The sequence below is a fragment of the Cyprinodon tularosa genome, unplaced genomic scaffold (assembly GCF_016077235.1).
Source record: "Cyprinodon tularosa strain WSP-4 unplaced genomic scaffold, ASM1607723v1 ctg376, whole genome shotgun sequence".
In the NCBI taxonomy this organism is placed as follows: Eukaryota; Metazoa; Chordata; class Actinopteri; order Cyprinodontiformes; family Cyprinodontidae; genus Cyprinodon; species Cyprinodon tularosa.
The window spans coordinates 314,483-329,516 of NW_024039092.1; the positions used below are offsets into that span (position 1 = coordinate 314,483).

General features: G+C 40.5%; 1 protein-coding gene across 2 annotated transcripts in view; it reads right to left on the bottom strand.

The window, feature by feature from the left end:
* Positions 1-12,979: 12,979 nt before the first annotated feature.
* Positions 12,980-15,034, bottom strand: part of tlcd4b (TLC domain containing 4b) — a 31,911-nt gene continuing 29,856 nt past the window's right edge. For both annotated transcript variants that reach the window (XM_038296738.1, XM_038296737.1), the window contains one exon: positions 12,980-13,726. In XM_038296738.1, coding sequence (XP_038152666.1) covers positions 13,381-13,726 — 346 coding nt within the window. In that variant the 3' untranslated portion in view covers positions 12,980-13,380. The remainder of the gene's footprint in view (positions 13,727-15,034) is intronic.

Consider the following 15,034-nt stretch of genomic DNA (forward strand, 5'->3'; position numbering starts at 1 on the left):
GTATCTCCACAGTTAACAGTTCCCAATTCCAACTTTCTATCTGTTAAAAAAGTAAAAAAAAGTATTATTTTCCCAGTTGGATCACTGTTGCAATGGATATTTAAACCTAATTTATTTGTGTGAATTAAAAAAAGAGAACATCTGTACACACACAATAAAACAAGCTTTAGTTCATTGTCATTTTCATTCTTACTTAAGATAATCTTTCTCCTAAGGTAAAGTGGGGGAAATAAATATTTGACCCCTTGCTGATTTTGCATGTTTGCCCACCGACAAAGAATGCAACGATCTATAATTTTAATCATATGTACATTCTAAGAGTGAGAGACAGAATCCCAAAGAGAATTCCAGAAATTCACATCATATGAATTTATAAAAATTGATAACCATCTGATGAGGAAAAGCAAGTATATGACCCCCTACCAAACAGCAAGTATTCTGACTCCTACAAGCCAGTTAGTCTTTCTATAAGACACAGCCCCAATCCCAACCAATTATCTACATCAAATACACCTGCCTCACTTTGTTACCTGTATAAAAGACACCTGTCAACACCCAAACAACCAGCATCCAACATCACCACCACGGGCAAGACCAAAGAGCTTTCTACGGACATCAGGGACAAGATTGTTGATCAGCACAAGGCTGGGATGGGCTGCAAGAGAATCGGAAAGCAACTTTGAGAGAAAAGATCAACTGTCGGTGCAGTTATCAGGAAATGGAAGAAACACCACCGCCAACCTCCCTCGGTCTGGGCCTCCACACAAGATCTCGCCTTGTGGGGTGTCCCTGATCATGCGAACGACGAGGAATCATCCCAAAACCACAAAGGGGGAACTGATGAATCAACTGAAGGCAGCATGGACCACAGCTACAAAAGAAACGGTTGGTAACACACTACGCTGTCATGGATTGAAATCCTGCGGCACATGCAAGGTCCCCCTGCTCAAGAAGAAACATGTACAGGTCCCCATGAAGTTCGCCATTCACCATCTGTACGACTCAGAAGAGGCCTGGAAGAAGGTGATGTGGTCAGATGAGACCAAAATAGAACTTTTTGGCCTCAACTCAACTCGTCGTGTTTGGAGGGCCAAGAACACTGAGTACAACCCAAAGAACACCATCCCCACCAAGCATGGTGGTGGCAACATCATGCTTTGGGGGTGCTTTTTAGCCAAGGGGACGGGACAACTCCATCGTATTGAGGGGAGGATGGACGGGGCCATGTATCGTGGAATTCTGGACCAACATCTCCTTCCCTCAGTGAGAGAAGTGAAGATGGGTGGAGGATGGGTGTTTCAGTACGACAACGACCCTAAACACACCGCCAAAGCAACAAAAGAGTGGCTGAAGAAGAAGCACATCAAGGTTCTGGAGTGGCCTAGCCAGTCTCCAGACCTGAATCCAATTTAATTTTAACTTTAATTTTTGTCTTTTTTTCTCCTCCTTATGTTTTTAATATTTTCTTTTGACCGTTTTCTCCCTTTTACAGGTGCTGGTCATAAAATTAGAATATCATGAAAAAGTAGATTGATTTCAGTAATTCCATTTAAAAAGTGAAACTTGTATATTATATTCATACATTACATACAAACTCATATATTTCAGATGTTTATTTTGTTTAATTTTGATGATTACAAATGACAACAAATGAAAATCTCAAATTCATCATATCAGAAAATTAGAATATTGTGAAAAGGTTCAAAATTGATGGCCCCTGGTGCCACACTCTAATCAGCTAATTAACTCAAACCACATGCAAAAGCCTTTAAATGGTCTTTCAGTCTAGTTCTATAGGCTACACAATCATGGGGAAGACTGCTGACTTGACAGTTGTCCAAAAGACGACCATCGACACCTTGCACAAGGAGGGCAAGACACAAAAGGTCATCGCTAAAGAGGCTGGCTGTTCACAGAGCTCAGTGTCCAAGCACATTAATAGAGAGGCGAAGGGAAGGAAAAGATGTGGTCGAAAAAAGTGTACAAGCAAGAGAGATAACCGCACCCTGGAGAGGATTGTGAAACAAAACCCATTCAAAAATGTGGGGGAGATTCACAAAGAGTGGACTGCAGCTGGAGTGAGTGCTTCAAGAACCACCACACACAGACGTATGAAAGACATGGGTTTCTGCTGTCGCATTCCTTGTGTCAAGCCACTCTTGAACCACAGACAGCGTCAGAAGCGTCTTGCCTGGGCTAAAGAGAAACAGGACCGGACTGCTGGTGAGTGGTCCAAAGTCATGTTCTCTGATGAAAGTAAATTTTGCATTTCCTTTGGAAATCAAGGTCCCAGAGTCTGGAGGAAAAGAAGAGAGGCACTTCATCCACGTTGCTTGAAGTCCAGTGTAAAGTTTCCACAGTCAGTGATGGTTTGGGGTGCCATGTCATCTGCTGGTGTTGGTCCATTGTGTTTTCTGAGGTCCAGGGTCAACGCAGCCACATACCAGGAAGTTTTAGAGCACTTCATGCTTCCTGCAGCTGACCAACTTTTTGGAGATGCAGATTTCATTTTCCAACAGGACTTGGCACCTGCACACAGTGCCAAAGCTACCAGTACCTGGTTGAAGGACCATGGTATCCCTGTTCTTAATTGGCCAGCAAACTCTCCTGACCTTAACCCCATAGAAAATCTATGGGGTATTGTGAAGAAGAAGATGCAATACACCAGACCCAACAATTCAGAAGAGCTAAAAGCCACTATTAGAGCAACCTGGGCTATCATAACACCTGAGCAGTGCCACAGACTGATCGACTCCATGCCACGCCGCATTGCTGCAGTAATACAGGCCAAAGGAGGCCCAACTAAATACTGAGTGCTGTACATGCTCATACTTTTCATGTTCATACTTTTCAGTTGGCCAACATTTCTATAAATCCTTTGTTTTTATTGGTCTTCAGTAATATTCTAATTTTCTGATATGATGAATTTGAGATTTTCATTTGTTGTCATTTGTAATCATCAAAATTAAACAAAATAAACATCTGAAATATATGAGTTTGTATGTAATGTATGAATATAATATACAAGTTTCACTTTTTAAATGGAATTACTGAAATCAATCTACTTTTTCATGATATTCTAATTTTATGACCAGCACCTGTATATAAAAAAAAACATTACTCTACATTATTTGCTGTAAATAGATGTAGTGAAAATATGCTGTTAATTTAAATGATAAAATGTGGTAAATTAAATGAATTCCTATCATTTTAATATTTGGTATTTTTTAATTATTTGAGAGATTTATATATTTTAACAAATTTGACCGACCTCATTAATGTGTCCGTTGTGTGGCTGAAGGCTGCCTGGATTCTGGAGCTCCTCTGATAACCTGGATAATGTTCTTACTGTTGACCCCATGAAAGGTGAAAGGTTAGAAACAGGTGGGGGAAGCAACTATTTGAAGTATAAAAAAGGTGCCACATTTTCCAGAAGGACGTTGGAGTGAAATGACACAAATTCCTGCATCAGCTGCATTAAAATATTGTTGTAAACTCTTACCAAGGCAGTCTCTGCTTAATGATGCTTAAAAACCAACGAGAGAAGGAAAACCTTCCATAGGAGCAACAGGTCACCCTGGCCTGTACTTATAGAGTCCCCAAACATTGGGTCAAGTAAGATTAACACTATGATTTGGGTTTAAATTACCCACTCATGGTGAATTTCAGCTCCTTCCGTTCAGGAGGAGATTCAGGAAACCCAAATCAACAACAAATGGATGAATTTCACCAGTCAGACCATCATAAAGATCAATGTTAAAGGTAAGTGGGATTGATTTGTTGTTCAGCCTCTCTTAAAGGAGAGGGCGAGTGTTTTCGAAAAAAAAAAAAAAAAAAGCACATGCACAACCCTGTACCCACTCGTGAGTGGAAACGCCTATTAAACACGTGTGAGACCATGCAGGAACACATTTCTCCTCATGCACGCTCTGTTTAAAAGTTGCTGTTTGCATCGCTCATACAAGCTTACTTTCCAAAAGAAGATTTGCAATTTTTCCATCCTCAGACTAAGTTAAAATGAGGACGAGCACGTAGGACGGCCTTACAACATATCACCAGAATGATCGACAATTAGGAGGACCACTTATTTAGATGATCCACCCAGAAAAAGACCTTTAATTGATATTTCTGTATGGGTGTTATGTATGGACCTGCAACGTTTTCCAGGCCAAGGACCCCCAAACTGATGGCAAAATAGAGCAGGGTCCAAAAAATTATATACATTGGATTAAATTATGTTATATCAAGCTGGTCCTATAGTCACTCTATTACAGATGGAGTCATGTAACGACAGTAATTTCTTATTCTGATTCCTGGTTGATGGGACAGATGTTGTGAATGAAACAGTGCCCAGCTTGAAAGAGCTCCTGTGTGTCGCTGAATGTGTGCATTGATGACTGAAAGACATCTTCTGCCTCCATTTATCTGTTTACTACAGTGTGCTGAATTCATGTTAATGTGGATTTAAAGACATTTTAATTAGGGGAAAATATGCAGGAAAAAAAAAAAAGTCTAATCAACCAAAAATTTCGCAACCCCCATGCAGTACCTCTATGGACCCCCTAGGTTTCACGGACCACATGTTGAAGACCTCTGGTGTAGTTTATTTATGTCCCACCTTGCTGTGAAACGATTTTCCCCTTAAAGGAATAGTACACGCAAAACATGATTAGCCTTCATTTTCTACTCACCCCCATGCTGAACAACACTCTGGAGTACTTTTTTGATATCTCAAATGCATCTGGAGATCTGGGAGGCTTCTTGCTGTCTGCTGACATTCAAATAATGGAGGTCTATGGTGCCCGAGGCAGAAAGGTCCATAAAAGTCCACAAAAAACGTGTCAATATTCCTCCATACTGCTCGTCCAATGTATTCCAAGTGTCCTGAGTAGGTAGCATCCAGAATTTACTCTAAACAAAGTAATTTAGAATGTTTTTTGGGCATAAACAGTAGTGGATAGGATTTCCTAAAAGCGCGTTCACGAGTCTACGGAAACCGCGGCAGACCAAACCAGATGAAAGTGCGCATTCAGCGTCTGCTCTGCCGATAATGCAAGCGTAGAAGAAGAAATGTGCTGTTTACCTGTGCAAAGAAAGAAACAACGAAAGAAAAATGTCTGAGGACTTCAGTGTTGAGGAAGAGCATGAGTTCTTTGCCGAGCTGAATGCGCACTTTCATCTGGTTTGGTCTGCCGCGGTTTCCGTAGCGACGTGAACTCGCAGGCGCGCGCTTTCAGGAAATCCTATACACTACTGTTTATGCTCTAAAAACATTCTAAATGACTTTGTTTAGAGTAAATTCTGGATGCTACCCACTCAGGACACTTGGAATACATTGGACGAGCAGTATGGAGGAATATTGACACGTTTTTTGTGGACTTTTATGGACCTTTCTGCCTCGGGCACCATAGACCTCCATTATTTGAATGTCAGCAGACAGCAAGAAGCCTCCCAGATCTCCAGATGCATTTGACATATCAAAAAAGTACTCCAGAGTGTTGTTCAGCATGGGGGTGAGTAGAAAATGAAGGCTAATCATGTTTTGGGTGTACTATTCCTTTAAGCAAATGAAATAAAATATTTTTACTCATATATAAATAAAGCATCTGAGAAATGACTTGAGTGAAAACAAAAAAGGTTTGTTAAAAAGGTTACTCAAGTACTAAGTAACATAAATTCTGTTATAAAATAGATCAAAATGTAGTTAAGTAGCTACAATTTTGTGCAAGTTTAGTTTTTTAAGCCTATAATAAAATAATTAAAACAAACAAATCGCCTAATTGAAAAATAACAAACCCAGACAGATGAACATGAAAGTCCCTACAGTAACAATACTCGCTTAGTGTACATCAGCCTGACCTCCAAACATAAGATTTTAAAAATATATATATGGTGTGGTGAAAGTACTCGTAAAAGTAAATTTTTTTCAAAAAGCAAAATATAACTAGTTACTATCCTCCTCTGAAATTTAAATCTATAAAACCTATTTCTACAGGTTCTATTTGCTGAGGCCAATCAGATCAACCTTGTATCATTACACCAATTCAACCTCATATTCTTCTTTTGTTTAAACACTAAATACATTTCTACAATAGATACATCTCAGAAAAATTTCTACACATAAATATACACTCACCGGCCACTTTATCAAGTACACCTGTCCAACTGCTCGTTAACACTTCATTTCTAAGCAGCCAATCACATGGCAGCAACTCAGTGCATTTAGGCATGTAGACATGGTCAAGACAATCTCCTGCAGTTCAAAACGAGCATCGGTATGGGGAAGAAAGGTGATTTGAGCTACTTTGAACGTGGCATGATTGTTGGTGCCAGAAGGGCTGGTCTGAGTATTTCAGAAACTGCTGATCTACTGGGATTTTCACGCACAACCATCTCTAGGGTTTACAGAGAATGGTCCGAAAAAGAAAAAACATCCAGTGAGCGGCAGTTCTGTGGGCAGAAATGCCTTGTTGATGCCAGAGGTCAGAGGAGAATGGCCAGACTGGTTCGAGCTGATAGAAGGGCAACAGTGACTCAAATAACCACCCGTTACAACCAAGGTGGGCAGAAGAGCATCTCTGAACGTACAGTACGTCGAACTTTGAGGCAGATGGGCTACAGCAGCAGAAGACCACACCGGGTGCCACTCCTTTCAGCTAAGAACAGGAAACTGAGGCTACACTTTGCACAAGCTCATCAAAATTGGACAATAGAAGATTGGAAAAACGTTGCCTGGTCTGATGAGTCTCCATTTCTGCTGCGACATTCAGATGGTAGGGTCAGAATTTGGCGTCTACAACATGAAAGCATGGATCCATCCTGCCTTGTATCAACGGTTCAGACTGGTGGTGGTGGTGTCATGGTGTGGGGAATATTTTCTTGGCACTCTTTGGGCCCCTTGGTACCAACTGAGCATCGTTGCAACGCCACAGCCTACCTGAGTATTGTTGCTGACCATGTCCATCCCTTTATGGCCACAATGTACCCAACTTCTGATGGCTACTTTCAGCAGGATAATGCGCCATGTCATAAAGCTGGAATCATCTCAGACTGGTTTCTTGAACATGACAATGAGTTCACTGTACTCAAATGGCCTCCACAGTCACCAAATCTCAATCCAATAGAGCATCTTTGGGATGTGGTGGAACGGGAGATTCGCATCATGGATGTGCAGCTGACAAATCTGCGGCAACTGTGTGACGCCATCATGTCAATATGGACCAAACTCCCTGAGGAATGCTTCCAGCACCTTGTTGAATCTATGCCACGAAGAATTGAGGCAGTTCTGAAGGCAAAAGGGGGTCCAACCCGTTACTAGCATGGGGTACCTAATAAAGTGACCGGTGAGTGTACAGTTTCTGTAATATCAACTGAAGTGTAGAGAAACCAACCCTTTAAAGCTTATCCCGATTACTAAATTAGAGTAAAAATAAAAGTCTTTCATCTACTTCCTGTGTTCAACTTTATTGAAGAACAACACTTTCAAGTAATTCTCAGCGTTTATCACTACAATTACAAGATAATTAGTAGTGGTCATATTAGAGAACAGGAATCCGAGTCGTGTGGTAAAACTCAGACCGTTTGTAGTGTCGGCTGTTTCACATTAAAATCAAGAAAAAAAAAGGGGGAAAAAAAAGAAAAGTAACAAGACCATATCAACAAATTGCATTGCGTTAAAAGACGAAACGAAGAGGAAGAAAAACCACACTGACACATTATTCACTGGAAAATAAAAATTCAGGCAAAACATTTGATCATTACTTTTTTTTTTTTTTTTACATTCAGTCTGAACCATCAAACAACTTGAGATTTTAAATTAATCAGCTTTCATTTTACACGTTTCATCACATTTGACATCAGAGATCAAAGAAAACAAAAATCAGATGCCTCAAAGTACCATTTGTCTTATAGGTTGCAGAGATCATTCATTTCCTCAGTTCAGGGTTTTACAAAATTTATATCTTATATATATATTTTTCTGATACATACGGTTTAAATACTGTAATTCATTCTTCAACAAGCTGCTGTTTCCTCTCTTTCGAGGCGATCTAAGTTGCTCTAACCTGATAACTGATAATAAATCATAGCCAAACTCATCGCCACATTTTTTCAAACACAGTCAAAGTTGAGACTGAGACTAAAATACAGGCCGAAACTAAAACTTCCATCAAGTCCTCCAGTTTGCAGATGACTCTGTGATTTACCCAGCTTTGTGCGTTAGCCCTGCATCAAACAGCTGTCTCCTAACTAAAGTAATTAGACGAAGCAGCACCAGAGGTGTATCATCATCTCAGGAAAAACTCCTAAATCCAGTTCTAACCTCATAGATTATCCCAAACATTGAGCCTCGGAGGCCGGGAAAAATTAGACGAACGCCGCCTCATCGGTGACATAGCTAGCCCAGAATATACTGATTGCCATTAGTATCTTAAAGAGTATGAGATTACATTAATGCCTTTAAAAAAACAGATATTCCCCCCCAATAAACTCACAAAGAAAAAAAAAAAAAGGCCCTCTATGAGGGATCAGCTTTGGGTTAGAATACTCAACCGGATAATCACTGTGCAGGCGGGTTAGAAAAATATACACACAGCATATTCACAAGGAGATAATCATGCTTATTTAAAATCTGACTGTAACATCCACCGTTTTGTGTAAAGGCACAAGAAACTGTAGCCCCTCCTCTGTAGTGGCAGACAGAAATAAGGGACGTCCCAGAGTATGGAGGGGAGAGTGTGCTTTACTTTTCCACTGTGAAAAAATACGACCGGACCACCTTAGAATATTCCTACAGCCGCGTTTACATCCGACACGCTTTAAGGATGAAATCAAAACAACAAATAAAGTGAGATAATGTTTATCTTACCAGCTGCGGTTTAAAAATAAGGTTGGAATGGTGCCTTATTTAAACTGGGCTGCTTTTTACTCAATACAGTTATTTTCATTTCTAAATGAGAATCAGAAATAATTGAGATGAAGCTAAGAAAAAATAAAAAGAAAAACAATTACACGAGTAATTTAGGTGCCTTGATTTTTACTAAATCAGAGGATTCCCAAACCGGAAGAGCAGAGAGGATTGTTGGAGCCCAAAGCGCGGCACACAATAGCGGACCTGGAACAAGTGCTGCTGGCTACATATGCTGCGTCTCGGATCTGGGAATCATATCAAACCAAATGTAACAGTCTTCTGGTTCCAGCTTTGAAAACAAATGGGCTGTTAATTAACTTGCTCAGTGACCAGGCTAAATACTATCAGTGTTACAAGCTGATAACAATTAGAGATCTGCAGAGAGATTGGCCGGGGGACAGAAAAGGAGATTTTACACTTCGCAAATGAAAAAATCTGTTTTTTTTTCTCTCTTTAAAACACCAAATGTTTTAAACAAGGGGAGGAGGGTGAAATTTGATGGGCTGAATGTTCATTTAGGGGCACAGACTTAAGCAGAATAAAGGAAGCTGAATTTATTCCTGGAAAAAATCAGATCCTTTTTAATAATCTGGTTTTGTCCATCATCAATTAAGCTACAGTTTAAATTGTGAATATTTTTTTGTTAATTTCATTGTAAATCTAGAGGTCTGACAAACCTACAGGAGAAATTATAAATAGGTAGGTAGTTTGTAATTGGCTAAATGCAAATATAGGATGCTTATAATATTTATTAAATGTTGTTTAGCTGCAGAAATGTGCAATATAACTGCTCACCTGCAAATAGTAAGACGTGGCCTCAAGTTTTCATATAAACAACTAATAATACAGCCCATATTCAGTAGTGCAACTAAGAAATAAAAGCAAATGAAAGAATAAAGTGTGAGCTGTAAAACAGAGAAGTTGAATTTAGTAGGTTTTATTTACCATATATTTGGTAAGTTGGAAGATCAACTTTTTTCTTCTTCCAGTGCATTTTGGGATGTTATTTAGAAATCATTCATGTATTTTATCACAAAGATTTTCTGTTAGGGAAGCTCTTCTTTTTTTTTTTATATGCTCAATTAGGGAAAAAAATTTCAAATAAAAAAGAAATTTGTGTTTTTAGAGAAAAGGCAATAAAATAAAACTGCAATCAGCAAATCAGAGCATTGAAAAAACAAACTGTTTGTAAATTTACCTGAAAACGTACATTTTTGCAGTGTTTAAATCATTTTAAACGCTGTAGCAAAATGATTAAATAATGAGGACATTGCATTTCCTGTTTCTGGAACAAATTTAGCTAGACACATTAAATCAGAAGTGCTTTGACTGTAACCATCCTTATCGTTCAGATGGAGGGCAGCCATGTTGGATTTAGAGGTTGGATCAGTGAGAAACATTAAATCTTCCTTCTTAGAAATTTGACATGTCTTTTTTGTTGCTTTTTTTTTTTAAAACAAACTGAAACAAATCCAGGTGTGTCGCTGCTTGGATTCTAAATATTTGAATTTAATGATCTGGAGATAAAACAAAAACCCAACTGAGAACCAGTGAAGTAACAAACCTCAGCCTCTCATCTGACGAAGCCTGACTGCTGATCTCTTGCTCCCTCTGGTGGCCACTCCAGCATACCTCATAACCACTCCAAAGTAGCGCACATAGAAACATTCACTCATTAGGGTAATGCTTATGCTTTTATAGGAGACCGTGGCTCAGACCAAGAGTGATGATGATGCGGATCCCCGTCTTCTGCTTGTGAAGCTAAATCTGTGAGAACCCATGTTTCTGTCTGCCAGGTGTGGTGATTAGTCTGCTCACAGCAAACATTTTACAAAGAAATATCTCTGAGTCCATAAAGAAAACAAACCAAACAAGTCCTGGCAACTGGCCAATAGAAGATGTGTCGACAACTAGACGCTTTATCTCTATGCAGAAGGCACCTGCATAGATGCTGTAAATACTGTAAGATACATGCAGAGCGAGGAGAAATCATCAAAAATACAACAAGTTCATGCTCTGAGTATGCTCTGTGTTTGGGGAGGGATAACAGTGTGGAAGCCCCCCCCCCCCCTTAGATTAGATTAATGCAACCAATAATTAGATGGCGTTCATCTATCTCCAGTTTCACTAAGGCATCACAGAAATATCAGTCGTACCATGCTCTACAGTGAAGATCTACAGTTAATACTGGGAAACTGGGCATGCAGGTCAGCGCGCCGCCTCCAGCAGCACGTGGTGGGAAATCAACGCGACTAATGGACAGAAAGCATGAGGGAAAAATAAACAGAGAGACATTCTGCTAAATGATCAGCATCGCTCCAACCGCTTCAAAAAAACGCCACCAGGCTTTAGGTTTAACAGCCCAACACTGGCAATGCTGTGCAAAGGTATTCACGCCCCCTATGGGAAGATTTATCACATAACTACATGTTTTTATTTCTCTATGGAGTGAATCATCCTCCATTATTGTTGCAATGCAAATTTGAAAGAATAAATAAATAAAAGATGCAATGTAGAAATGAAACTTCTTTAGAAAAAAAGTTTTGAAAGTAACTGTTTTCATAGATTTTGTTTCTTATATTTTTTTCTTCCATTTTGTTATATTTTATTTCTGATCCCCCCCCCGATTTTGTCTTTTTCCCTATTTTGTTTTTACAAATTTTTTTTTATTGGGTTTAACAAATCACATTTTCTTTGAAAGTATTGCAATTTGTAAAATTAAATAAAAAAAAGAGAAATTCGAAAAAGTAGCAACAAAAAAAAAAAAGGAAAAAAAAGAAAAATAGATAAAACCAGAGAAACAGCAAATGTACTCAAAAACTTTTTTTCTAATTAAAAATTTTTCCTGGATTAATTTTTTTGCAACAATAATGGAACGAATCTCACTCCATATTCAACAACGATGCTCATGATGGAAGTTTGAAACCTATTCAGAAAGTGGAAGGAGACTCACGGCTCCGAATTTTTATGGCTGCTCTGAAAAAAGATAATTCTGTATATTATCCTGAACTCACCATGAGGAAGCATGGTGGTGGCAGCATGATGCTGGAAGCTAAAAGCCTGCAAAAAAAACCTTAGAACTGGGGCGAGGATTCACCTTTGAACTCAGCAGAACTTTGAACCTCCAAAGAAACAAAAGCAGCAGTTCTGTCATTTACAACTAGAACAGGTTTGGCTGATAAATGAGCTTTAATAATCAAACCAGCTGCTTTAAAAAAGTTTGCCTAAATGCGACTGATTCAGACTTTTCAGGGTTTTGTTTTTTGTTATATTCATGAAGATTTGAAAACCCACAAACAAAAATATCCTTCTTTTCTACTTTGTGTTGATCCACCACAAAAAAAAAAAAAACTAAATTAAAGACAAGAAGGTTTGCGTTTTCAAGGGGTGTGAATACTTTTACAAAGCTTTGAATGTGCAGCCAGCAGAATTAGGTGGGAATCTGTAGATAAACAGAAGCAGGAGCGACAGAAACCTTTCTTCCAGTAGAGATCCGCCTTCTAAACCCAGCGGGTGAAGAAAGCGGCGTCGCCCGGCTTTACGGGACGGATCGGGATGATCCCCCTCCGACAGCGGGAGAAAAAGGAAATCCCCCGGAGACTCTCTTATCATGTCGGATAACACCTTGACGGATACACTCTCTCCTCAGTGTAAACAAAACAAGCTTTCTGAATAAATCATGAGTATTTACAAAGTGTCTGTAAGGCAGGGAGGGGAGAGGTAGAACAAAAACATTCCAGCTGAGGCAGAGGGTTGTTATGGATGTCGGATTTCTGTCACAGCTCGTGATTGCGGATCAAAAGACGGACGGCGGAGGGAGAAGTATGGCTGGTGACCAAGAGAGCTACTTATTGGAAGGAGGCCACAGCAGGTGAAACTGGGAGAGGCATCCTGGTGTTGTTCTGAGCTTCGATGGATTTAAGACAAGAGCCCCATGTGAAAGGGGGAGGGGGGGGGCACATCTTCACCGTGCACGGAAAATGAGTTGGAAAAACTAAAGAACAACGAACTCTTGGTTGTTTATTGGTTGGTAATGGAGGCGGAGGGGAAGAAGAAGGAACCTCATATTTGTTAGACTTTGTGATCCCACTCCACTATTATTGCTTTCCTGTTTTTTTTGTTTTTTTTCCACAGGCACTTCAGAGGATTGGGCTTTGGCTGAAGTTGGAGCGTGAGAGAGGAGGCTGATGGGAGATGAGAGAGGAGTGACAGATGGCGCTAAAAGTGTGCTTGTGAATCTCCAATTTGTTTGTCTGCAACGAAAGACGGCTGCCTCCCAGCAGTAGAGTGATCGTTCTCGCTGAGAAACAGTGAGGTTTGGGATCGCTGGTGTTTGAGTGAGTCAGAGAGCACTCTCCTCACCTCCCCCCCCCATCCCCACCTCACAGCTGGGGTCACAACCTGAGGACTCCCAAGGCTGAGGGTGGGCCTCCCCCCCTTGCTTCTACCCGGCGTTTAACATCCATCCTCCGTCAGTCCGTGTGGTTGTTTGCGTGCTTTTCGTCTGCGGCCGGCGATCCGTCCACGTCCTTGACTTTCCGACCCCCTCGCCCCGTCAGGACTTTGTAGCAGCCGCGGGCGATCTTATACATCCAGATTGTGTTCAAGACATCCAGGGCGATGCAAGACGTGATCCAGGCCACCTGGGCTCCCAGGCCCAGGCGCTCGAACTCTGGCGTGCCGAAGGTTGCGAACACGCTGGCCCAGTAGGACGGCATGACGCCGATGCGGACCAGGAAGAACACTACCGCCATGGCGACGCCATTCAGCACCACCATCCGGTGTGAGCGCGGGTACTTTAATGCCTCGAAGAACCACCTGAGAGAGAGAAAGAGAGCAGGAAGATTACAGTTTGTTTATTAATGGGGAAGAAGGTGGAAAAGTTACTCAGACGACAGCCTGTCAACAAACTAACTTTTTAGAAAAGCAGATTATTAAAGCTGTAGGGAAACGGCCGTTCCAACCGTTGCATTTCCGTATTTTTTCGAGTGGTGCCAGACTTTACATGAGTGAATAAAATGAATGTGATCGGTTGTTTATTAAAAGGGCGGGATTGTTGTAGCGGAAGGTTCGCAAGCCTATTCTGTTGTGGACGGTTTCTCGGAAGCATCTTGCTAACCAGTTAGCAACTTAGTGCTAGTAGGTTTCCAATGGGAAATTCCATTGTGACCATCAGCACTAAATTGGTGACTTAGAAACAATGTGACTCAATGGTAAAGTCAATGATTCTTATTTCAACAGTTGCGTATATTAGCTGCGACATATGAATCAAGATGCTATGACAGAAAACATTTGATTGACAGATGACCGTTGATATATGATTGGCCGAATTTAGGTGTACAAGCTGATATATATAAGATACCAAATCCCCCCCTTCTGATTTTAAGACAGGACTTATTTATTTATTTATTTTTTAGAAATTTTCAAAATTTAGGGACAATATTGTCTGATAAATGGTACATTTATATACATGTTTAAGCCAGAATTTTTTGACATCCAAATATGATTTCCCTACAACTCTAAGGGCTGGTTATTCTCCCACAGCAGTGTGTTGTAGCTATGACGCAGATACTTTTGATTTATCCAAATATTTAAGCGTGGTCTGAGGTATTCCACGCCACAATGCAAGAGGGACAATCAGCAACTAGCTGTGGGTCTAGATATGGCCGAGGCGGTGAGTATGTGGGGGCAAGTTTATGCGACAAGGAGGGACATGAGGGCAAGGAAGAGCGGGGATCCAGGAGAAAAAAGGTTCCCAGCGTCCAACGCACTTCGCTCTTCTAGCTCGTCATCTTCCACAATGGAGGTCATACAAACAAAACAAGCCGGTAAGGTACCAAACAGGAAATATGCATAGAGTAGAGCGGATGTAGATTTGACCAATCAGAGGCTTCCTGTCTGCAACACTGTCTGCAGTCACCTACAATTTTGGAGAGGTGCAGCAGAGTGTCTGTGGAAGGGGTGGGGCATATCTGCATTCGCTGAGATACACACAACCTGGTTTCTGAGAATAAATCAGCGTTTAGTCTATAAATAAATAACATTACAGACGTAACAGAGTTTATTAAGCATCATTTCTACTCTGCAAACCCAGAACCAGACATGAAGAAGCAGCTTTTAGTTCTT